Source organism: Zerene cesonia, chromosome 26 (genome assembly GCF_012273895.1).
Source record: "Zerene cesonia ecotype Mississippi chromosome 26, Zerene_cesonia_1.1, whole genome shotgun sequence".
Classification (NCBI taxonomy): Eukaryota; Metazoa; Arthropoda; class Insecta; order Lepidoptera; family Pieridae; genus Zerene; species Zerene cesonia.
Genome location: NC_052127.1, coordinates 3769841 through 3794925, shown reverse-complemented (window position 1 = coordinate 3794925; position 25085 = coordinate 3769841). Strand labels below are relative to the sequence as shown.

General features: G+C 33.8%; 3 protein-coding genes across 3 annotated transcripts; 2 read left to right on the top strand and 1 right to left on the bottom strand.

Moving 5' to 3' along the window:
• Positions 1 to 1442: 1442 nt before the first annotated feature.
• Positions 1443 to 11847, top strand: LOC119836899 (heparan-alpha-glucosaminide N-acetyltransferase-like). The gene is made up of 10 exons (XM_038362350.1): positions 1443 to 1840; positions 3045 to 3264; positions 3802 to 3925; positions 5808 to 5984; positions 6710 to 6881; positions 7347 to 7420; positions 8138 to 8271; positions 9095 to 9262; positions 9710 to 9933; positions 10363 to 11847. Exons 1-10 carry the CDS (start codon positions 1594 to 1596, stop codon positions 10539 to 10541), a joined length of 1719 nt encoding a protein of 572 aa, XP_038218278.1. The 5' UTR covers positions 1443 to 1593; the 3' UTR covers positions 10542 to 11847.
• Positions 11848 to 12883: 1036 nt separating this feature from the next.
• On the top strand, positions 12884 to 19934 carry LOC119837013 (glucose-6-phosphate isomerase). Its single transcript, XM_038362492.1, has 12 exons — positions 12884 to 13097; positions 13899 to 14038; positions 14392 to 14560; positions 14944 to 15052; positions 15727 to 15891; positions 16610 to 16722; positions 17070 to 17196; positions 17463 to 17557; positions 17866 to 18024; positions 18507 to 18639; positions 18811 to 18952; positions 19251 to 19934. Exons 1-12 carry the CDS (start codon positions 12892 to 12894, stop codon positions 19436 to 19438), a joined length of 1746 nt encoding a protein of 581 aa, XP_038218420.1. The 5' UTR covers positions 12884 to 12891; the 3' UTR covers positions 19439 to 19934.
• Positions 19935 to 21109: 1175 nt separating this feature from the next.
• LOC119837077 (flap endonuclease 1) lies at positions 21110 to 24782 on the bottom strand. Its single transcript, XM_038362569.1, has 8 exons — positions 24594 to 24782; positions 24441 to 24506; positions 24017 to 24220; positions 23438 to 23583; positions 23093 to 23260; positions 22381 to 22599; positions 21879 to 22028; positions 21110 to 21616 (listed from the first exon to the last, which is right to left on the bottom strand). Exons 1-8 carry the CDS (start codon positions 24673 to 24675, stop codon positions 21512 to 21514), a joined length of 1140 nt encoding a protein of 379 aa, XP_038218497.1. The 5' UTR covers positions 24676 to 24782; the 3' UTR covers positions 21110 to 21511.
• Positions 24783 to 25085: the final 303 nt, after the last annotated feature.

Below are 25085 nucleotides of genomic sequence, written 5' to 3'. Positions count from 1 at the left end.
CCTTTCGAAATAATAAATAATAAAATTATTTTTTACAGTTTCAAAGAGGAAAACAAAGCTCATAACATTTCAATTGCCAATGTAAATGTCGTCCCTTCGCCTGAATATCCAAAGAATGGAAACGGCAATTTAAAAAAAATTAAAGCGGACATTATGAAAATTCTTAATAAATTAATGTAAGTGTTATACATCGTTGAAATTAATATGAATTTGATACCTTTTGATCTCCCACATAAATAGAGGGATGTTACAAGCTTAACGCCGATGTTTGTCTGCGAGTGTATCTGTCTTAAGCATCGTAGATCTCAAACGGATGGGAGGATATCGATGCAATTTTTTAAACCAATTTCCTTGTGAAGATTTTGCTGTGTTTGATGAAATTCGGTTAAAGATGTTATGGTAGCGGAATAGCAGTCGGTATTTATGAACAATTTCCTAAATATGGTTATCAAATGAAAGGAATTGACTAGTAAAATACAAATATGATAAATAAATACACTACGTTAAATTTCTCTTCAACGGCCAACTTGGTGCGCAGAATCGAGGGGTTTTAGTTCCAATTCCCGGTGTGGACTGGGGACACACAAGTGTTGCGGTCTGGTAGGACACAGAAGGCTGATCACCTATCTGCATCATCTCTGACTGATGACTTTGATGACTCTTAGTATATGTGTATTACAGTTTTACTTTGTACTTTTGTTTCAGCATAACTTATTCCATTAATATAAATGATGGTACTTCTATAAGTGATTTAAAAAATTCTAAAATAACCGTAAGTGTATATAAATAAATAAAAACATAATTTAAAATTAAAAAATCATCATTAATAATAATTAATAGGTAATTGTTTACTATATTATTTTATGACTACATTTTTATTAATAACTGAATTATTTATTTTACAGCTTTATTTCTTTGGACCGTATACATCTCTAATAGTAAAGGTTGGAGACGAAAATTTACATTACTTTATTAATCCACCGTCGCCGTTGCCTCATTGGTTCTATGAAACTCATAAAAATTTTGAGAAAAACGGTTACTCTTTGTACGTAAACATTCCAAAAGAAATAAAATATGAATTTTACAAACAATTTCATCGTCTCTTACAGCTATTTTTAAGTTATCCAGTATAATTTATATATTTTCAAGAGAATATTTAACACATAATTAAAAATAAGATCTATGGATATACAGTAATTATATAAATTGTTAAGATTATGGTATTTTTATTATAGCATATCGTCTTCATAAACCGTAAAACATTCGAGTTCTAAACATTTGTTATGAGATCTTTTATTACCTACCTACTATTGTTTTGGTAGTTATGGACATGTATTAAATGTACTCAGTGCTTTAATTGATTATAAAAAAATCATAATGACACACGCGTCATGTCATGTCATGTCATTTTCACATTGACAAATGACATTAAGACAATGATGATTCAAATTTTGACAATTTGAGAACATTTGTTTTCGCAATTTCGCTTTTGCATTGTTTCGGTGTCGTTTCCTTTGTATCGAGTAGACACCTCTGCAAAAATTTTAAGGAGATTCAAGTTTTCGAGTCCAATGTACGTATGTAATTTAAAAAATGCTCGGCCAATTTGAAAATATCGGTGCGTTCATACGTCACTGCAATGGTACAAAATTGCGATACGATCAAGCTTGTTTGGAGATAATAACTGATGAGAATATCAGTTTTTGGAGTCAATATGAGGAATGTGAGGACTGTATGTTATTGGAAACTGTTAAGTTGCCGAAGACCGGTGCAGTCGTCCTTGATACCACAAGCCCTTTGCGGTATGCCATCCGAAACGGTGTCGGGGAAATTTGCAATGGTAAGCGAGTTTTGCGCTGATTATTAATTTGTTCCTTATATAACTGGTTTTGTAAAGGTGAATAATTAATTGTCTGTGTAGATACATAATGAGAGTATTATTTTATAACTTGTATAGGAAGTTTAGTCTTTTATTTACATAGATAAGTAATGTTTAGGTCAGATGAGTCATCATTAAATATCAATATTTACTAATATATTATATCCAAAGCTCAATAAGCAGTTAACACCCAACATGTGTTTATATTATCTGATAAAGATATACATTTGCCTCAAACACTATCTTTTTAAATTATCAATACTATATTTGTTATATCAAATTCTTTATATGGTATCCTACTGCTGATATGTATGTATAGTCACCAAAACCTTAAAAATATATAAATTTGGCTGTTGAACAGTAAAACACTCTTTATTGAAATGATAAATCAGTCTCCCCTGCACTTCTGAGGATCACTTTAGACACCTCAGAGACATCTTATCACATCAATATGACAGATCATCCATCAATATGAACCAAGTACAATCATTGACCTTACTTTATGTATATGGATACATACCTTAATGTAAAAATTGTGTGAAAAACCCACTATATTCCATATATGTTTCACATAAGTTACAATAGAATATATAAGAAGTGAAATCAGAACTAATTTATTTCCTAAATAAAAAAATAGTCACATTCACTCTGTGGCTAATATATCATAAAGTTTTACTTCTTCTTACTACTGTGATCGTGATTGTCAGATTTTTTTGCGTGTGTAATTGGTAACAAATTATAGCCTATATGTTGCTGAAGACTTAATCTATACTTAATACTATAAAGCTGAAGAGTTTGTTTGTTTGTTTGTTTGAACACACTAATCTCAGGAAGTACTACTAGACACAACTGAAAATTTCTTTCAGTGATAGATAACCCATTTATTGAGGAAGGCTATAGGCTATATATGTATAACGGGTGAAGCCAGAGCGCACCACTAGTAGCTATATATAATGAAAAAAATTCAAAATCAAAATCTGTCAAGATGCTTTTTCCGTGATAGCCAAACAACAGACAGACAGACAGACCAACATTTCAATTTTAGTTTTTTTCTTTTTACCTCCTCGTGTAAAGATCCCTATGGCTAGGGTATTTTTGTTAGATTTTATTTAATATACAGATTTTAACACTTCTACAGTTTTATTATATGTATAGACTTTTGTAGGCACCTATGAGTTTGATGAATTTGGCCAGTATACTATCAATGTCACTGAAGTTATCAAAGACAATTGCCAGCCCAGGATGAAGGCTGAACCTGACGCGGCCTTCTTGCCAATTCTTACGGCAGTTGTAGTGCTTTTGTCTATGGCCACTCTCTGGTATATTGTGAAGGGCATCGGTAAGAGGGTTGTGGCTGGGAGGCTGTATGCTAGATACTTTGCAAGGTAAGTTTTTAATTTGCATACATATTAATAGAATAAAGTTGTATTTAATACAATAAGTTATATTTTGACCTATGCATACAGGTCATTGTTACAAATAATTATTTAAATAGTATTTCATTTTAAAAATAGTTTTATTTGAATCAGTGATCATTGTTTGACTTTATATAAGTGATCAGAAATTTAAGACTAACAATTTATTCACACAATATTGAATGTGAAACATAGCATTTCTTTCTTATATCTAGATCATTGAATTATTTAAAGTTTAAGCTTTGTTTTTTATGAGTGCGTGTATGTGTACTTTGTGTTATTCCTTCAAACCATGAAACTATTTATTGAAAAGTACTGTCTAAATGGCCCAGTGCAATAAGTATAATATTGTATATACTGATGATACATACAATAAATTATTTATATAAGAATTAGCCTACTATTCAAATGCAAAAGTACAGTAAAACACACTGGATGTATGAAACTCTTTCACGCAAAAACCGCTGAACGGCTTTTGATAGCACTTATATATTTCAATAATTACAGGGAAGACAACGAACTTGGGTCTGAGACGCGCGTGCTAACGACGGAGGAGAGCGTGCCGCGTTCGCCGACACGCTCGCGTCTCCGCTCCCTTGACATATTTAGGGGATTCTCTATCGCGCTTATGGTATGTCATTTGTATTTATTAATTTAGATATATGTACATAACATAATAAAGTACGAATGAACTTAAATATTAGATGCTAGTTAAGTCCCCTGTCCCCTAGTCCCCGTTAAGTGACAAGGGACTTACTTACTTTAATTACTTGACCAACGATATAGTTAAATTGAATGAAATTATTGTACAATTCAGATAATGTCCAGGGAATCTTCTAGATATATTATGTAATTTTGTGATCATACAAATAGAATAATATGATGATTTGAATTTATATTTAGCTTTAGCTTAGTATTGTTTAATTAGCGTTTTTCGTTCTTGACAAAATAATGCTCTTTTCTCTTTTACTGAACAAAAATAAAGGAGGTTGTGAGGTAGACTTGTATATCTTTGAATATATGAGCAAACATAACTTTTAACACAGTGGCGCGAATCAAGTGGGTAAAAATGGGTGATTTAAGTTTTTTCGGCAGTTTAATGTTTTTTGTCTATAATTTATATTATTCAATGTACTTGTTGCAAAATAAAAATAAAAATATACATTCGAGGCACAATAATTTAGTTAATTAGTTTTTTGTTTGTTTGTCAGGGGTTTAATCAGTAAACTAATCTAGATAATAAAATAGGTCAATATCATTCTTCATTGCTGCAGATACTTTTTACTTTAATTGCATTAAGCATATTGACAAAGTATCCATAAGGCATAACTGTAGGAGACTTATTTCTCGAATTTTCTGTTTGTCAAATGTGTGTATATATTGTACTAACTAATATTATAAATGCGAAAGTTTGTAAGGAAGTGTGTGTGTGTGTTTGTTACTCTTTCACGCAAAAACTACTCAACCGATTGCAATGAAATTTGGTACGTATGTCCAGCTAGGACAACTGGAATAACATATAGGCAACTTTTTATCCCGATATTCCTATGGGTTACGGCCTTACGCGGGTGAAACCGCGGGGCGTAGCTAGTTCTGTATAAAACAGAAGTGATTAAGCGATACAACAAGCAATCGCTTGTGTAATGCACACATCGGTGAATAGATAAAACGCAATGGATTCAAGGTGACTCATTAATAATCTCATTGTTCATAGATCTGTGTTTCATAGATGTATGTGGGAAAATAATTACTATGAATCGGGTAAAATGTACGTAAATGTACATTATTAGTAGGTAATATTTTGAATTGGCTATTTATATTTTGACATACATTGTGTATTCATAAACTAAGATTTTAGACTCAGTTTATACTAAAATTGATTGTATTATGAGGACAACAAGAGCTAAAATGACGCACACACACGTTTATACAATAAACGAACCAACGGTCTCGGCCGGCTCTGGCGGTGCACAGGGCCACAAGCACACGCGTATATATTAACAATTTAAATTAAAATATTCTTTATTGTACACAAAGAAAGAGCAATACAAAAATATACATCATGAAAGAACAAATCTGCATAAAAGAGATCTCTTCTCGACACGCGAAGTAAAGGATAGCTGCCGAGGGAGGGAGAGAGCACACACCTATTCACACAGACATACACATGCACACCCACACACGCAGAATCTCTTTCACACACACAAACACACACACACTCGTCATACATAAAAGGAAAAGATGTAACTACTAAATGTTTTTCACACAGTCTAGCTAGCAAAAGTTGAACTTTAAATGAAATAAATCATACAGAAGAAATTTGTTTTTGTATAATGACGCAATATGTTCCCTGTATTATTTATATTGGTTATCTCATAACTTTGAGTTTTATGATTCTTTTTCCATTCGAAAGCTGGTCCATCTCCCATGTGGTCCCATTTCATTTGAGTCTAGTTCTGATTTGAAGGCCGTGTGGTTTGTCCTTAGAAATGATTTAATTAATATGATCCTAGATCTTCGTCAACGCCGGCGGCGGCGGTTACCGCATCTTCTCTCACTCCGCGTGGAACGGTCTCACGGTGGCCGACGTGGTGTTCCCGTGGTTCGCGTTCGCAATGGGCGAAGCCCTGGTGCTGTCGCTTAACGCCAGGCTTAGGACTTCGCTGCCGAGGATCAGCGCTTTGAAACAGGTCGTGTATAATGTGTATTGTATAAATACTCTATTTGTGATTCCCAGAAGTCGCATGTCTAATAGTATTTTCGCTACTATATAAGTGATCACAGAGTATGGGAACGATGGTGTGAGATAGTTTATTAAGTTTACATAGAGCACAGAACGCCATAATATAATAATTGGACTTTTTCTCTTTTTAATCTAACTGATTTCAAAATATAACCGATTTCGATTTATTTATTTATTTATTTATAATCCTTTATTGTACAAACTTAGAAACAGCAAGAACACAGTAAACAGAAAAAAAGACATCGTTTGTACAAGAGGCAGCCTAATTGCTTAACAGCAATCTCTGCCAGGCAACCTGGTAGGAAAGAAAGGATTAAATTATGTATATTGTGAACTTTCACTATTAATTCAGTATTTAATATCATATGTCCTTTCTCAGGACTAGCAAACTATCTATATATGTACCAAGTTTCAATCAAATCTGTTCAGTGGTTTAGGCGTGAAGAATAGACAGGCGGATAGATTCACTTTCGTATGTATATTAGTACGGATTTGCTTGTATCTTGGAACTGTTTAAAAAGCTGAGAAAATTTGAAATAATATAATTTTTTTATCACGAGGCGGGATTCGAACCCGCGTCTTTTTGTCAACGCCTAGCCTCTCGGCCGCCCGTGATCCCACCTGTATAAATAACTGTCGAAAGTTTCTATAACAAAAATTTTCCACTTTCAGGTAGCCCAGAGGTCGCTCCTGATGTCTCTCATGGGTATCTGCCTCAGCTCGGTGAACGCATCGTGGGTGGATGTCCGTCTGCCCGGAGTGCTGCAACGGCTGGCCGCTATGTACCTGATCGTTGGCGCCCTGGAGTGTGCCTTCATGAGGACCAGCCAGAATATTACACCAGGTAATTTGGATTTCTAATAGCAAGGAGTAAATTTTAAAGACAAAATGTATCGTCGTATGTATGAGAAATAATGTTTAACCTGTTGTATTAATGAGCAAGATAAAGATAAAATCGAAGAAGTTTCTCGTAATATATGTTGCATGTCTGTACAATATATAAATAGATATACATACACGTACATATATATCTGATTTAGCTGCACTTTATATGGAACTTTTGTACATAAACAGATATATGGAAATACTAGCTGCGCCCCGCGGTTTCACCCGCCTAATTCTGTATCCCGTAGGAATATCGGGATCAATAGTTGCCTGAATGTTATACCGGTTGTCCAGCTGTCTACGTACCAAATTTTATTGCGATCGGTTCAGTAGTGTTTGCGTGAAAGAGCAACAAACACACACACATCCTTACAAACTTTCGCATTTATAATATTAGTAACATATTTTTGTCTTTGTTTGCCAGGTCGTTCTCTGTTCCGCGACATAGCCGCCGGCTGGCAGCAGTGGCTCGCAACACTGTTGCTTGTTGCGATTCATGTAAGTTTTAAAGCCTTAAATGTATGGGGAGACAGGTGGTTTACTTCTACTTTTTATGTTTTTGAATACTTGTAGTACTTTGAATCCGCGTTCTTATAACTCGATCGCTCTTGCTTTTGTAATAAGCTTTTCGTGGGAAAGAGAGAGAGAGAGAGAGAGAGAGAAAGAGAGGGTGAGATATATTATATTTCTATCCGTTCCGGGCGTTTTTTTTATGAGCAATTATTTCCGTACATGTGAAATTAATGCTTAGTGTCGCGTCTTTGTGTTATAAGCTACCAGAAGTAGTTTAAGTTAAATAAACTTACACATACTGTTTAACATAAACTGAATTTAATCTTTTCACAATTTATCAAAGCTTTACGACAACAATAGATTTAAACGCAATTTGTCAAGAGGTCCGTTTGTTTTTATTATTCAGTCTTCCAACGGTATTATGTGTATTATATATATTTTTTAATATTCGATTTCTATATTTTAACTTATCCTCTTCATTAACTAGGGCAAGCCAGTATGTATGGTTGTACCGCCAATGCCTGTAGTCCTCTGTAGCTAGAACAAGATAAAGGACTCCACTGTTCTCCTTTTAAGTCTTTTTTATATAATAACTTAGTCTTGTTAATAAACGTGGCAAGATGCCACTAGAGTGCTGATATTCCGCCCTTACCTTATACACACTTTGAATATGTCAATACTATATAAAAAAAAATACTCTAGGTGTGTATAACCCTCACGGTGGCAGCCCCAGGATGTCCCCGGGGCTACCAGGGCCCGGGGGGTCTTCACCGCACGGCCCTTGGAGATTTCTCCCTGCAGAACTGCACCGCCGGCATCGCTGGATACATTGATAGGTTGGTACTGGCTGGAGTTCTTATCATTCTAACTTCTCCATCACTTGTTTATACGTGTATTTTGTAAATAACTGACCCAGGATGAAAATAAAAGTAAAATACAAGTACACTCATGAGCTATATGTAAATGTTGGTAAATTAATTCTGAACCTTTTTCATATATGTAGTTTAGAAGCTAATGTGGTAATTACCGAACAAAAAAGTTTTTTCTCATCTTGATGTATACTAGTGAGGATATATAGTATAACTCACAGATAATAACTTAATATGTAATAAATTTTTCTATGACCCCAATGTGTCTCTTAAAACGTGGGGATCTATCTGTTTTTCAGATGAATACATTATGCACAAATGTGTACCACTTATGGGGCACGTTTAATTATAATGATAACAATTATTGTGGGAGTCGAGCACGCTTCGGCACGAATTGGGCCAGCTCGCACCGGGGAAGTGCCACACCCCCACAGAAAACCGGCATGAAATAATAGCTTGTATGTTGCTATGTTGTGTTTCGTACGGTGAGTGGGGGAGCCGGAGGCCCATATCCTCTTCCCTCCCAGTCCTTTCCTTTATTCCTCCCATCAATCCTTTCCTAATCCCTTCCCAATTAAAGTCGGCAATCCATTTGTAGAGGCGAAAGGTCTGCTTTTGACCTTACGCCTCTCTAAATATTCATGGGCGGTGGCAGCGCTTACCATCAGGCAACCCACCAGCTCCATTGCCGACAATGACATAAAAAAAAAAATATATATATATATATTGAACGTAATGGTAACTAAATAAGTCTGCTTTTATCAAACAACTAACGTAACGCTAATTACAGGATGATTCTCGGCGTATCTCACTTGCACCAAAGGGGCAGTTTCCACAAGCTGTATCACACCACAGTGCCACATGACCCCGAAGGTCTACTGGGCATACTCTCCGGAGTGCTAGTGGTTCAGGCTGGCGCTCATGCCACTAGGGTCATGCTGGTCTATAATCATGCCAGGTGAGCAATGAAATTATCCCCTATGAGAAATTAATTTTTCAGTTGGAATAAGTCAAAAATGTTTGTATATTCTTTCTTCATCAAAGCCTATAATTCTACCATTGTTATAGTTTTAAAGTCTCCCTATAATAGCTTTTTTTTGTATCCTGGCACTCATAAAAGGTTAAACTATTCCTTTTACCAAGTCCTTTACTTTGATCATGTATTCTTATTCTTTACTAGCTTTTGCCCGCGGCTTCGGACACGTTAATTCGATATAGTTTAATAGATATTATAAAACCTTCCTCTTGAATCAGTGTATCTATTAAAAAAAACCCCATCAAATTCCGTTGGGTAGTTTTAAAGATTTAAGCATACATAGAGACAGAGAAAGCGACTCTGTTTCATACTATCTAGTGATTAAGTTTTTAAAATATATTATAATGTTAATATATAATTCTACCACAGGGCACGCATAATGCGCTGGATATTCTGGTCCATAATATTCGGTGTGACGGGTGGTGCTCTGTGCGTGTTCACCAAGAATGGTGGTCCCATACCCATAAACAAGAACCTCTGGTCGGTCTCGTATTGCCTGGTGACAGCTGGTATGGCGTTCTTTATCCAAGCGGTGCTGTACTTCCTGGTGGACCTGAAGACCAAGTGGGGTGGACGGCCTTTGTACTATGCTGGTGAGTTGGGTTGGATTTCTTGCTGGTGGTAACTTGTTGGTAGCAGGGTCGTCTAGATGGTAGTATAATTATCCAGTTGTTATTAATTATGTGTAAGTTTTGTTAATTAAATAATAGTTGCTATGCTGATATTATTTATATATTTTTGGCAAATTCCATCCAGATTCGATCAATTGTTATTGCGAGATAAAGTTGCGTTTATAATACTAGAAGACAAGAAAATTATGCTCAATGCAGACTTAAATAAAAAAACCAATTATTTAACAATGTTTTTTTATCTATATATTTAGTTTACTAGCTTTTGTGCACGGCTTCGCACGCGTTAAATTCGAAGTAGTTCAATTGATGTTATTATACATATAAACCTTCCGCTTGAATCACTCTATTTAAAAAAACATTTATTTATCATATTTATTTTTATTATTTCAGGACAAAACGCGCTCTTCCTCTACATCGGCAGCGAGCTACTGAAACGTCATTTCCCCCTGTACTGGCACGTGCAAGCGCCGACTCACAGCCAGCTGCTGGCAACAAACGCGGCCGCCATGTTGATGTGGCTCGCCGTCGCTGTTGCTCTGCATAGAAAACGGATTTTTATCACTCTATAGATACGTTCCAAATTTGAAAATGTTTTCCTTTTTTTTGTATTTTGAACATTACTATTATAGGGCAATGTATTGTCTGTTTCATTGATCAAGTTTATATATTAAGTTCGCATGATATTCTTTCAGTTGTTCCAGAATTACTATTTTCGTAGTCTTCTTTTTCTTACGAGCTTAATGTATTGTTAATGTAAAAATGAAGGGCATGTTACGTTATAATATTTCATTCCTACCAGAGATTTAATTACGTTACTTTAATCCGAGTATTTAAAAAAAAATGTTTGTCTCTACACCGACACTGTAATAAAATTGACGTGGATTGTGTTGACGTAATGTTGGCAACACTGCTTTAGGAAAAACCGTTATTGTTGATTACTTAATCGCGTACTATTTGATTGGAAAAATGATCTGATGTTATGGAAAACTTCGAGAACATTTTACGTTGGAGAAGTAGTTTCATTTGTTTTCATTTAATTTCACTTTAGGGGTTTTTTTTTGCTTTCCAAGGCTAATTTGAATGCTGTAAATGAACTAATTTACGCTGAAATTTGTTTAATGTTTATATATTTTTGGACTTAACTAAAAGCTGTAAAACTCGCGATTAAATTAATATTTAATTATAGACTGCAAAAGCGGCTGTAATTAGTTGTAGTTTGTGCCACATATTGTGATATTATTGGCGTTTATACAATTTGTAATATAGATATTATAACGTCCCTTTAAAATGCTAAAAGAACATGAAATTCAAATCGAATGTAGAAATATATTTTTATTTTTATACATACCTGTATAAACCGCCAGCTTTATATTTATCCGCTATATTTTCGAAATTCAATTTTTTGTCATGGACTTAACGCATAAGTTTCATAGGCATGGTTTACTTTTTTACCCGGATATTGATAAAGCGTTGAAAGCGCTCAATGCAGACGTAAATTTGTCTTTTGCGGTGTTGCGTTTACAGAGAATCGACTATCTAATAATACGTTAGTTGTATTTTTTTTCTCTGTCTCTCGGTGTTCGCCGTTATTTAGAGGACTTTTTTACGGGTTATTCTTAGTTCATTGTGTACTCGATACAGTTTATAAAGATTCTGGTTTTTTTGGATGTTCAATTGTGGCTATAGCTCCATGATATATCACTATTTATCCGACTGCGACTGAGAAAGATGGTAATCTTTTTCGAGCGTTTGTATGTAAAAATGTCCATTTCGTTGTTACGCTCTACAGCCCAAACGGATGGACGAATTTTGACGTATCAGGTATAGTTGTAATCATCAGAATTGTGGTAGTGACATAGACATGTGGTAGAGAAATAAACAAAATGGCGGTCGCAAAATAAAAAAGGGTTACTGACCCTTGCATTATAAATATAAAATGAAAGATCGTAAAATACAATATGTATTAATAAAACTAAAACATTTAACAGTCGGAGCTTTCTTATTATTCAATTGCAATTTTCCACTCTATTTTTTATTTTATATTGATATAATTAATTCCGCTTATTAAGACGTAGATGGTAGTCACTATATTAAAGTATGTATTGGATAATTTTACAGTCGAAAGTAGAAATTTATTGCCTTTTTAAGAACAACAAGAATATTGAAAAATTATTTCGTCACGTAATGTTTTATATAACTTAATAATCTAGTATCTTTACTCAAATTGTAGTTTTGGGTTACAACACCTGTGCGACCTTTCTATATTGTCATTTATAACGTAAAGTTATTTAATATGTACTACATTTATTATTTTTGTATTTTAGAGTATTATATCATTATTTATGTGTGAATTGTATTGCATTCATAAAAAATAACGCTAATTCCTTAATAACATATTATTTCACTAAAAATGATCCTAGTTTTAGTAAGTAATTATGCTCACTTTTATCATTATTATAATGTTTGGTTATTAATTATTATAAATGATTCGATTTACCAAATTAAAATTTACACACTTCAATATTTAGAAATATAGACAAATGTAAGAAATGTTTATAAGAAAATATACAAAATGTTGAAAATGATGTTTTACTCGTATTTCCTTTATCAAGTAAGTTTTCCATCGACTAACGCGTCATGTTTTCTTCGATTCTGAACGATCGTGGTCGCAAGCTTGTATTAATTTCAGTGAAACAACAAACCCTTAAATGATTGAATGTTATGTGATTAGATTTCATAGGGATTAAGTTTCATACAAAAAACAACATGTAAGTAGAAAAGTCGAGAGGTCTGTAGTGTAGCGAGTGTCTGTCGCCCCGTTTTTGAATACCTTTTTACATATCTTAAATACTACGATTTCCACTCCGTAAAACGGAACGTGAATAACCTTCAGATGTCATTGAAATGTCACCGAGACGTATGTTATCAGCGGCATTGATACAGCAGTTTCGGTGTTCTCTCTGCTTCGTATCACGTACGTTTAGTATTTTAAAAATGGAACCAAAAGTGAATCTAAAACAAGATCCGGCATATCAGAAGTTACAAGAATATTATAACAGTAACGCTAATAAGATTAATATCCTACAGCTATTCCAACAAGATGCAGATCGCTTTAATAAATACAGGTAAGATTTTTAAATAAAGTTTATTAAACTTACTTCATCATAAATATCTTTACCAGTTTAATTGTGCGTTGTTTTGAATTAAAAGTTAGCAAAATTAATCTTAAGAAAGTTCTATGTCAAAGTTCCATTGACTTTAAAAAAAAGTAAAAGGTCGTTCGTAACGAAGCAATGTCACAACGATTCGGTTATTGTTCTCATATATAGGATAAACATATAATTGTTAAACTTATTATTATCTACCTGTAATATATGAAGCTGTTTAATTTTTTTTTTATTACTGTTGTCATACATACTTTGTGTTAATTTATATTTATTAAAAACGAATATCTTAGCAACATCTACACTCAATAATAAAGTTTTATAATAATAAGGAAAAAGAAAATAATTAATTACTTCTGCAAACAATATTTACTGAAATACCTAAGAATGTTTGTTTACTATTCGCAAATAATTAAATGTCTTGTTTTTTAAACTAATATGTATTATGCAATTACCATTGCACAATAGCAAAGAAAATATTTAATTACTGTAATTACTAATAAATGTATGCAGGTACTATATTTCTCTCATTTAGAAATAATGGTGATACTCCTTTTGTAATTAATAATAACTTATCTAAACTTAATAATTTTTGCTTACGCATCCGATTGATTGTACCCATTAATTGCAAAATAAAAATATGTACACTTTATTCATAAATTTAATAATGTTTACAATTATTTTGTATCATGCATTAGGTTTACAAACAATTCACAATAGTTATAAATGTTTATAACATAATATAATCATAAAAATTTACAGTCTTCGCATACCTACACCAAATGATGGTGAGATCCTTCTGGATTATTCCAAAAACCGTATTGATGATACAACATTCTCACTGCTGCTCAACTTAGCTAAGAGCCGTAATGTTGAGAAAGCTAGAGATGCTATGTTTGCTGGTAAGTCACAATCATTATTCCAATTTTTCCAATATACAATAACTACACTGTTAGTTCAGACTTAAATCTGCAGCAGACTCTATAGCATAGAATGATTAAAATATTGTCGTGTTCATGATATAAAGAATGTGTTAAATTTACCCAAATATACTCAACTCATTGGCATCTCAAAGGTTGCTTACTGCATTAAAAGAAAATAATGGTTAATAACACATTTCAATATAACATTTTTTATTATATTATATATATTTTATAAAAAACAGTTTTTTAAAGCAGTTGGAGAGATTTTATTCTGCAACTTTTGCCTTACCATGTAAATGAAATATAAAAAAAAAAGTAAATGTCTAATACAGGTGAAAAGATAAACTTCACGGAGGATCGTGCGGTGCTCCACATTGCCCTCCGCAACAGACAGAACCGGCCAATCATGGTGAACGGCAAGGATGTGACACCAGATGTGAACGCTGTGCTCGCACATATGAAGGAGTTCTCGCAGCAAGTTATTAGCGGGTCTTGGAAGGGGTAAGGGATTATAGAGTATGAAGCTAATGCGCTTACCGCTGAAAGAATATCTACCATTAATTAGTTATTGCTTTTCTTAAGATGAGATAGTTAATTTTAAACCAACATGCTTAAAACCATGATAATCTATGCATTCATAGTATTGTTTATGTTATTTCATAACTATGATAATTAAAAAAATGTTTAAATTTCAAATTTAAGTCTTATTAGCTGTAAAATCATTCACTCACTCGGTGCTTTACAAGTTCTATGTAAATCGTACTTTAAAAATAACTCACTAACAATAGACTGAAAAAAAATATAATGCTAAATGCAAATGACAGCTTTTGTTATTTAAATTAAGAGTTTCCCATAATATGAGTGATTTTTCCTTTTTTTTATAGGTACACTGGCAAGGCAATCACTGACGTCATCAATATTGGCATAGGTGGTTCCGATCTTGGCCCCTTAATGGTGACAGAAGCTTTGAAGCCTTATGCCAATCATCTTAAGGTACAAAATAACAATTAATTTCATTAATTAATTTCAATTCATTATAACTAATCCACATATATTATATGAGTCATGACTCGTTATTTTATCAATAAAATACACATTGTCATTATTGTGTACCAATTATGTGATCATAATCTTTATGACAAAAAAGTATTTGTAGTGATTTTATGATTTAATATAAGATAAATTAAATAGATTTATAGTTTTTCCTTATTCAAACGGCTTACTAAAATCTTAGTAACATACAAAATACAATTTGCATTGAATTATGAGAGAATGTCAAAAACTTTATCATAAATAAAAAAGTTTTTTTTTTTTATTTGTATAAATAAAGTAAAAACTACTCAACAAATCACTGTCTTATCCCCTAATTCGTATATTATCCTATATTCGGATATAAAATCAATGGCTCCGTTGCGCCGTGAAACAAGGATAAAAAAACATAATTTCACATTTATAATATTATTAGCTTTCCGCCCGCGACATCTCATCTTGTTAAAGAAAAGCTCTTACAGCATGCCAATTCTGTGAGATTTCTAGGGTAAAAACTATCCTATGTCCGTCCTCGAACTGTCTTTGTACCAAATGTCGTCCAAATCTGTTCAGTGGTCTTGGAGAAGAGATAGACTGACAGAGTTACTTTCAAGGATAAATGTAAAAATGATGTCCAGGTACATTTCGTATCAAACATCGACGGCACCCACCTCGCCGAAGTGCTGAAGCGGCTAAACCCCGAAACGGCACTGTTCATCATCGCATCGAAAACGTTCACCACCCAAGAGACGATCACCAACGCCACCTCAGCGAAAACGTGGTTCTTGGAGGCCGCTAAGGACGTGAGTATAAAAAAAAGCTAAAAAAAATTAAAAACTTTTTTTTGAGTAATTTTATGGCGTATTGCATTATAAAAGGGGGCAAAAAAAGAAAATTAAATTAGTTACAAAACTTGGGTTTATTTTGAGCGCATTTTATGACGTCATAAAAACCGGTAAAAAAGTTAAGTTGACTTCGCTATTCTGTGACGAAAATTGTTGATAAACTATGCGAAACAAATGCAATGATGAATTAGCGTTTACAAACATTTTACATTTTATGAAACAAATTTGTGTTTTGTTACGTATATATTATGTACTAGCGATTCACCCCGGTGTCACCCGTGGTACGTTTGTTGCTCTCCATTAAATCTTCTCTGTGATTTAATAAATACGCTTAAGAAATAGGAGAATCAAGACAATCTTGAATTTTACGATTAGCATTAATTTGACGATTCATTTTTATTACACGATTCTTATTAGCTTCACTTGTATGACTGTATGTTTGTATTCAACTTTAAGTCTAACAGCCAGATTTCGTTTAAACTTTCTAGATATATCGAGGACCGATGACAATACACTAATTTGATAAAATTATTTTAGTTCGGTTTTCTGTAAAAAAAATAGTTTTTAGTTTTAGTGTTTTTTTTACTGTTCTTATTTATATAGGCTTTGCTGTAGTGTCTAAATACAGAAAGCATATTAAACATGAACAATAGGAAATATTTAAATATTGTTCCAGCCAGCCGCAGTATCGAAGCACTTCGTAGCGCTGTCCACTAATGGCGAAAAAGTGACAGCGTTCGGTATCGACCCCAAGAACATGTTTGGTTTTTGGGATTGGGTTGGAGGAAGGTACTATATTGATTCTTGTGGAATGTTATCTTATCCTTTTTTGTTGTACGTTAGTTCTCCTCCGGAGGCCCATTTCCCTTTCCTCACCCTTCCCAGTCCATTCCTTCTTTGCGAGGCACTACCTCTGCGAATGTTCTGGGCGGTGGTGATCGCTTACCATCAGTCGGACCATCAGCTCAGTTGCCCGCTTTGACCCAAAAAAAACCACAAAAAAAGTTTTCAAAACTTCTGAACTTTTCTAAACTTTTTCTATATATCGCGCTACACATATTTTAAATATACATTTTCATAAAAAAAATCAGCCTCTAAGAATGTGCCTACATTCTAAATATATAGTCTATTTACAGGTATTCTCTATGGTCGGCCATCGGTTTGTCCATCTCGCTGTACATCGGCTTCGAAAACTTCGAGAAGCTTCTGGACGGCGCCAACTTTATGGACAACCACTTCTGTACCGCACCGCTGGAGAAGAACGTAATTATTTTATATTTATTATGTTATTTCCTCTTTTCTTTTCTTTTTTCGGTAGATAAAGGGCCACAGTAATTGTCATAAATATGTCATATATAAAAAAATGTAATTATGTGTATAATTCGAATTGGCAAATAAAGGGCCCTGAGATCTTTTAATTTATAAATTCTGCAATCTATTAAATAATAATTAATCTTTGTTTAAATGTATCGTTTACTGTATTTTTTTGAATATTTTTTATATATTTCATATTTTTTTTACATTTCCAGGCGCCAGTGATACTAGCGCTGCTAGGAGTGTGGTACGGCAACTTCTACGGCGCCGAGACCCACGCTCTGCTGCCTTATGATCAGTACTTACACCGGTAAGGAAAATTGATATGAACTAGCTGAGTCCGCGGTTTTGCACGTTTTTTTTATTTTTAGACAGAGGTTCCTCGATTTAAATTTTTACCATAATTAGTACTATTGAAAAAAAATGAAAAATGAGGAGATGATCATTTCGACTGCTGAACCGATTTTGATGAATCTTTTTTTTTATTGAAAAGCCGTTACTGGTGATGTGGTTTATCATTTTAAAGTTAGTCTAGTTTTGACGACGTTTTGTTCTAATTTACCTTTCCAAAATTTTGTATTTTTTTTATATTTTAACTCCCTTAAATCACACTTCCAGATTCGCCGCGTACTTCCAGCAAGGCGACATGGAGAGCAACGGCAAGTATGTGACGCGGTCAGGTGCCAGCGTGGACTACAGCACGGGGCCGGTGGTGTGGGGGGAGCCCGGGACCAATGGACAGCATGCCTTCTATCAGCTGGTGCACCAGGGGACCAGGTACTGTTGGCAAAAAAGTACAGAAAGTAAATAAGCATCGGGTACAGTTGGCAAGAAAAAAATAAAAACAGGTACGATTGGCAAAAAAACAGGTACAGTTGGCAAAAAATAATAAAATTAGGTACGGTTGGCATGAAAAATATAACCAGGTAAAGCTGGCAAAAAAAGTATGGTGTAATTGATGAATGCAAATTTATTGTAATTTATATATTGAACTAATTGTTTTGTGCACAGGGGAAACAAACTAAATTTTAAATTTATCTTACCATTATCAGTGTTCGAAATGGTAAAGTAAAACATCGTGAGGAAACCGTTACGTCTGAGAATAAAAATTTCGACATGTTACAACTGCCAACCCGCACTTGGCCAGCGTGGTGGATTATGGCATGAACCCTCATAGGACACCTGTGTCCCAGCATTGGGAACATATATGGGCTGATGATGACGTATGTGTATGTTTGTATTTTATGTACATGTTGTAGGCTAATCCCATGCGACTTCCTCGCGCCTGCGCAGACGCACAACCCGATAGCGGGCGGCGCACACCACAAGATCCTGCTCGCTAACTTCCTCGCGCAAACCGAGGCGCTTATGAAGGGAAAGACGGATGCTGAGGTATGTTTTAATGATAAAAAAAATTAAAATCTATTGTTAAAAAATTGAAAAAAAAAATAGTATAAGAAATAACGATAGATGCATCTACAAACATATAGAAAAACTACACTAAAATTAAGATATTTTTTATTATTGTATTTGCTGCACTAAATAATTGTTTTTTTCACATAGGCCAAGGCGGAATTAGAGAAATCTGGAATGGCGCCCGAGGCCATCGCTAAAATCCTCCCCCACAAAGTGTTCCAGGGCAACCGTCCCACCAACTCCATCGTCGTCAAGAAGTTCACGCCCTTCACGCTCGGTGCCCTCATCGGTAACTCATACACACTCTTGCTATGTCTTTGCTCTTTCACATAGCTACGAAGTAATATTTACATAAAAAAATTAAAGTTAAACTTGTTTAAGCATAACAGGTTTTGAATATTTTAAAATTTTCTATTATCATAAAATTTCAAATATAGTTAGTAATTTTTTATATAAATATTCTTTATATATTTTCCATTGTTTAAATTGTAAAGTCGAAATTATAGTCCAAAATTTTGTAATGTGCCCATTAGCACTACCAGTAAGTATTTTTAAAACAATCATACAAAAATGCACATTTTTCACAGCCATGTACGAACACAAGATCTTCACCCAGGGAGTTATCTGGGATATCAACTCTTTCGACCAGTGGGGAGTGGAGCTCGGCAAGCAATTGGCTAAGGCCATCGAACCAGAGCTGCAAGACTCCAAGAAGGTCACCAGCCACGACGCTTCCACTAACGGCCTCATTAACTTCTTGAAAGAAAACTTTTAAATCTCTTATACGTAGTTTAGTTTCATCAGAATATTTTAAGCCAATCAAATCTTTTGATTATAAATTGTTGACCAATAGCAGCGAAGAACGTTTGCGGTCAAACATGATTGGCTAACCAACATTCTTATGTTGGATTTTACTCAATACTTATAATAATTAAATTTTTAATTTTCATCAAATTTTTATTGGAAATTATGATCATAAAATACTTTAAGGTATTTCAGGAGACCAGTGTAAAGTTTTATATAAATTTTATCCCTTATAGATATCGTTTTTATTTTATACATCTTACCCATTTATGATGAATTTTTGGATCATGATATATTCACATTTGGATACTTGCTTTATAGAATTTGTGTATTTGATTTTATGCTCATTCTATGTAATTACTTAATAAATTCTAAATGTTGTTGATGGTAGAGAAAATTATTGAAATTGTTGCTTTATAGATCTATTGTATGTTGGATGAAAGAAAATATATATTTATCACGCTTTATATTATTTTATTTTTACTGAAAACATTTATATATCAACGAGAACAACTTAACAAAAGTCTAGTCTAGACGAACTAAAATTAATTCGATACAAAAACAGTTAATATATACTGCCACCTGAATTTGATTTGGAAAAAATACCAAACGCTCAGAAATTTTGCCCGACTGTAAAATGGTGTTCATAATAGTTGATGGACTAGACCGCCTTAGTACATGAAACGTATCAGCGAGTGCATTTTGTGTTAAAGATTGAAAGAAAATCAAATTAACTTTGTTCTAAATAGCAATGAGCTGACTATATACGCTATAAATAACAATAAATTAATGCATTTATAGTACTTCGATGATCTATTCACGTGATGGTAAACGACCACCACCGTTCATGAATACTTGCAGAGGTAGGGTCGCTGTAAATGTTTTTCCGCCTTAAAGGGTTAAGGATAAGGAAAGGATTAACGATGAGAATAAAGGAATGGACTGGGAAGGATGAGGAAGAGGTTTACGGGCCTCCGGCGCCCCCACTCCCCCAATAAAACAGTAGCAATATACTATTTCACGCTTATCTTCTGTGGTGGCCCGGTACGAACTGGCTCAATTCGCGCTAAAGCTTGTTCGACTCCTCAATTTAAAGTAAACACCATAAAGACCATCTAGCATACCATACGAACCGTATATCGATATTAAATACGTTTCACGTGACACCATAAATAGCATCATAGAACTGTGCTACCTAAGTTACAATTTTGTGACGCTATGTGCTGTAAACAGCTCTACAAAAATTAACCTAGCTTCAATTAAACCTTTTAAGAGGCACCGTTTATTTTCCTTACTTATACTACTCTGGGCTCGTTCTTGAAAATTTTACCCAGCGAGTAAACACAGACAACACAATTTATTAATTTACATTAAATTTCACACATTTCATCCCATTTACAACTTCTAGTGGTGGTATGAATATACCATATCTACCTGTGATAACGCTATTTTGACTAGTTATTGTGAAGTGCTTAAATAATTTTATATTGATCCCAGATGCGAGCGTAAAATATTTAACATCAGTGAAGTTTCAGTTGGGAAGGTCGTTGTGAAAACAACCACAGGATAGGTATCCTACTATAAACCTACAATATAATAATTTTCTACTTTGAGAATGTTAGGAGTACAGAAAAAAACTATTTTTAAGTAAAGTATGTATTTAACTTTGATTATTATTACCGATTTAGAAACATCTATAACAGCCGCATTAATAGGTTCCAGTCACTATAGTTAAATTTCACTTCTGAATGATAAGAAACGAAATATATTCTACAGTCAATCAGCAATCAAAACACACAAACATACATAATTTAGTGACGCAAACATTGCATGTATTTCAGGCATTTGTTCGCGTTTTTCGGTGAGTTTCTTCGTTATTATATGGAATAATTCGTTTTATTAATTATTAAATAAACTGTCAGTCAATTAATACAGTGGGAAAGGCAGTTTCAATGATTATGGACATAGTTATGTATTGTAGGAACCAGCCCAAAGAATTAGTGCCATACTTCTTGGAAAAATAAAACGATTATAATTATATTATTTATTTCGGCCGTCTCCCCCGACCGCCGCCGGTCTTTGCTTTCTTGTTTGCGTTCTTTTTCTCGTCTTCCGCTTTCCGTTTAGGATTCGGAGTCGTTGACAGTACCTGCAAAAATATATGACTATATAATTTACAAGAATGTGGTACCTGAAATGAAAAGTTTTCTTTACCCACATACAAGTATATAGGATTGTAATTTATTAGTTCGTAAAACAATTATTCTCCATCGTCAATATATCGATACATAAAACATTGCAAGTATGAATTATAATAACTATGATTAGGTATTTGGTGTTTTAAGTGTTTTTCTTCGTCATATAAAACACATTTTAATTTCACGAAATACACTATAAAAAACAAATATTACCTTAAAGAACCCATCAAGTCTTCCTTGTGTGGTGCCAGAGCGAGCTTTAAGTAGTTTCTTAGCGCCATTTCTGACTCTATCTTCATTAAACTGTTTATCTCCACACAGGAACTTTACTAGACCATCTTCATCTGGGTCTGTCCATTTTAACTGAAATATTTATATTATTTTATATTGATTTCAAAGCATTCTATGTTATGATGGATATATATTATTGGACTAACTTTATGTATTAAAAGTAGTGTTCGACTATTTTATTTATTTATTTACTAGAAACCTGCACCAGATTCTTGCATCCTTTTTTTTAAGTGTCTAATGTTAGAGATCTCTGAATTATATGGTGTAAATTGATTATCATGTGTATTGAACGCTTGGGTACATAAATTGAAATTTTATGAAGAGGAAACTAGAAAATGTTTAAGAACCAATTTTTTTGGTATTGGTAAAATTGGGTAGTTTAAATGGCTTCCAATCCAATTCCATTCCAATCACCAAAACTTACTTCAATCTCACCGGCATCCTTAACCTCTGGCTCCAAGAACAGTCTCCTCGCGTTAGTAAAGTCCCAATCTTCAGGCGGCTGATATTTCTTAGTGTCAATATTCCGCAACACCTCCTCGAGGCTGCGGTGTTGCCGGATGAGCTCTATTGCTCGCTTGGGCCCGATGCCGCGGATCGACCCGCAGTAGTCGCAGCCAAGGAGGATGCAGAGGTCTATGAACTGGAATATTTATTGATTTTAATGAATGTATATATTTTTTATATTCAGATTGCAGATATATAGCAATTTATAGAAATAAATAATGGTTTGATTTACAGTTTCATTTATTTGTCTCTAACATTTACATACAATTATTTAGTATTTTCTTGTGTTTGATTTTACGCAAGTATTATACATCTCTCCGTCTCCCCGTGTCCACGCTCCATTTGAAAGGAACATCATTATCATCAGCCCATATATATTCTCACTGTTAGGACACAGCCCTATTATGAGGTTGCAGGCCTTAATCGACAATGCTGACTAAGTGCGGGTTGCCAGATGTCACAACTTTTAATTCTTGGACATGCTGGTCCTGAGCCGCCACCATAATATCATTTAAAGGAACAATTCATTTATATTTAAAAAACTGTTTCAATGCAATACAATCATGATTTACATAAAAAATGATACTCCATCTGGTAACTATTACCAGTAACTATATTTGGTAACATACCTCACTATGATTCAACTCCAGTCCGCTCAACACCTGGTCAAGGTGGAACTCCTGAACTGGCATCTTACGAGCTTCGGAAAATGTGAGGTGACGCAGTAATACATTGGATCCAAAGGTCAATGCATCCATATCCTCAGTTGCTACAGCGTATACTTTGCCAGCTTTTACCTGCATTTTAAGTGATTTGAATTTTTATGCTTTTCTAAGTTCTATGCTCTTTGTGTGACAGTAATTTTCAATAAGAATAAATTTTTAATGTATTCAAAATTTTAAGGCTTTAAAATTTATTGTTGTATTTATTTAAAAAATACTATTATAAAACAAACATAAATAAAATGGACATACCATAGCTGCACACTGCGCCTCAGCCTCACAAGGTGCTTCAACAACAGGTACTCCCATAAGTTTCAACAGTTCCCGGGCTTCCTCTCCGTGCTGCTTTGTCACTTTCACTAGCCGGCGGTTGAACTTTTCCATGGATGCTTGGTCACCTGGAAATGGACAAAATACTTTTTTGTACACTAGTTATTGGCATAATCTTTATCCAACCCTTTTAACTTTAATTTAGTTAATAAACTAACATATACGATGTTTTAAGATATAAAATTAAATGCTGAGCAACAAAACATTCTCTTACCAACAAAATCTGCCATTTACTTACTTATTCAACCAAAATTTTTGACAATTTGTTTTATTCAACACATAATTTTGATAAATAAAACTATTTGGATAATTGGGAGTTTACTGTGGTAATTTAATTATCATGTACATGTTGTGTATATTTTTAACATGATTTCAAACTATTTTAATATAGAAAAGACATTCCTACCAAAATTAAGAATCTTGTACCTATTCTGTGCCTTAGGGAACAATTAGGAGAATTATTTATTGTATAGACTTTGTCTATCTTAGGAAAACACTCACCAGCTTCAGTAGCCTTTTGGAGTTCCTTCTCAGCCTCCTCTCGCCTCTCAGCTCGCTTGTTCAATTGATGTGACTTCATTTCTGGTGGCTTGCCATCAAACACATATACAGGTTTAATACCATTCTCTACCAGCCGGATGGTTCTGTAGAAAGTTCCCATCAAATGTGATGTTGTCTCACCATCCACAGATGTAAGTTGTGCTCCTGTAAAAGTCATCTCATTTTTAATGATACCTGGGAGAAATCTTTTTTATTATTTTTGTTATTCAAAAACAATGATGTACAATAAAAAGCAAGAGATTGTAATTCAAAAATTGTTCATTTATTTAGTATAGTAACTGCTTAAGCTTCGGCTCTTTTGAAGGCCAGGGCAAAACACGTTCAAGTGATAGGATAGGTTTCAACTATAATTTAGCACACTCACCTTCACTCCGCACTGCTATTAAAAACTGATATAAACTCATAGATGCATCAATAGCTACTTTACGACCTGAAATATTTCAATTTGATTTTAAATTATACAATTTTATATAAACAAACATTTCCATGGGGTACCCCATGTTGGCTTTGTACATACCGAAGTAATTCTTAATTTCCATTTCTTTAACAGCTTGAGGTGCGATATCCGCAATTAGTTTAGATAAACCTATAATACCCATCTTGGTTTTGAAAAATATGAGCACTACTTATATGTATCATAAAACAATATTATTTTTACAAATTCATGCCCAATTAAATTGACGTTGGGGAATATGGCGGGAAATTTGTGAGTGGCAAAATTTGACAAGTGTCATTTTGTAGTTTTATCGTATCGGAGGCAAAGGGTTTAGTACTCTAGCTTTTTTTTTAATTATATTCTTCCAACATTATTGCTTTCTGTTAATTTTGTTGTCAGGATTCATAGCGCAAAATTCCAAATGTTTAATGATTAAAATGCGAATTATTAATAACATATTTCGAACAAAAATTCACTAGAAAGGCGTTTCAAAAAAAAACATGTGCATACAGTTATACGTACGTTTTATCTCATCTCTGTCTTTGTGTATCATTAAAATTTCATAACGTGAAG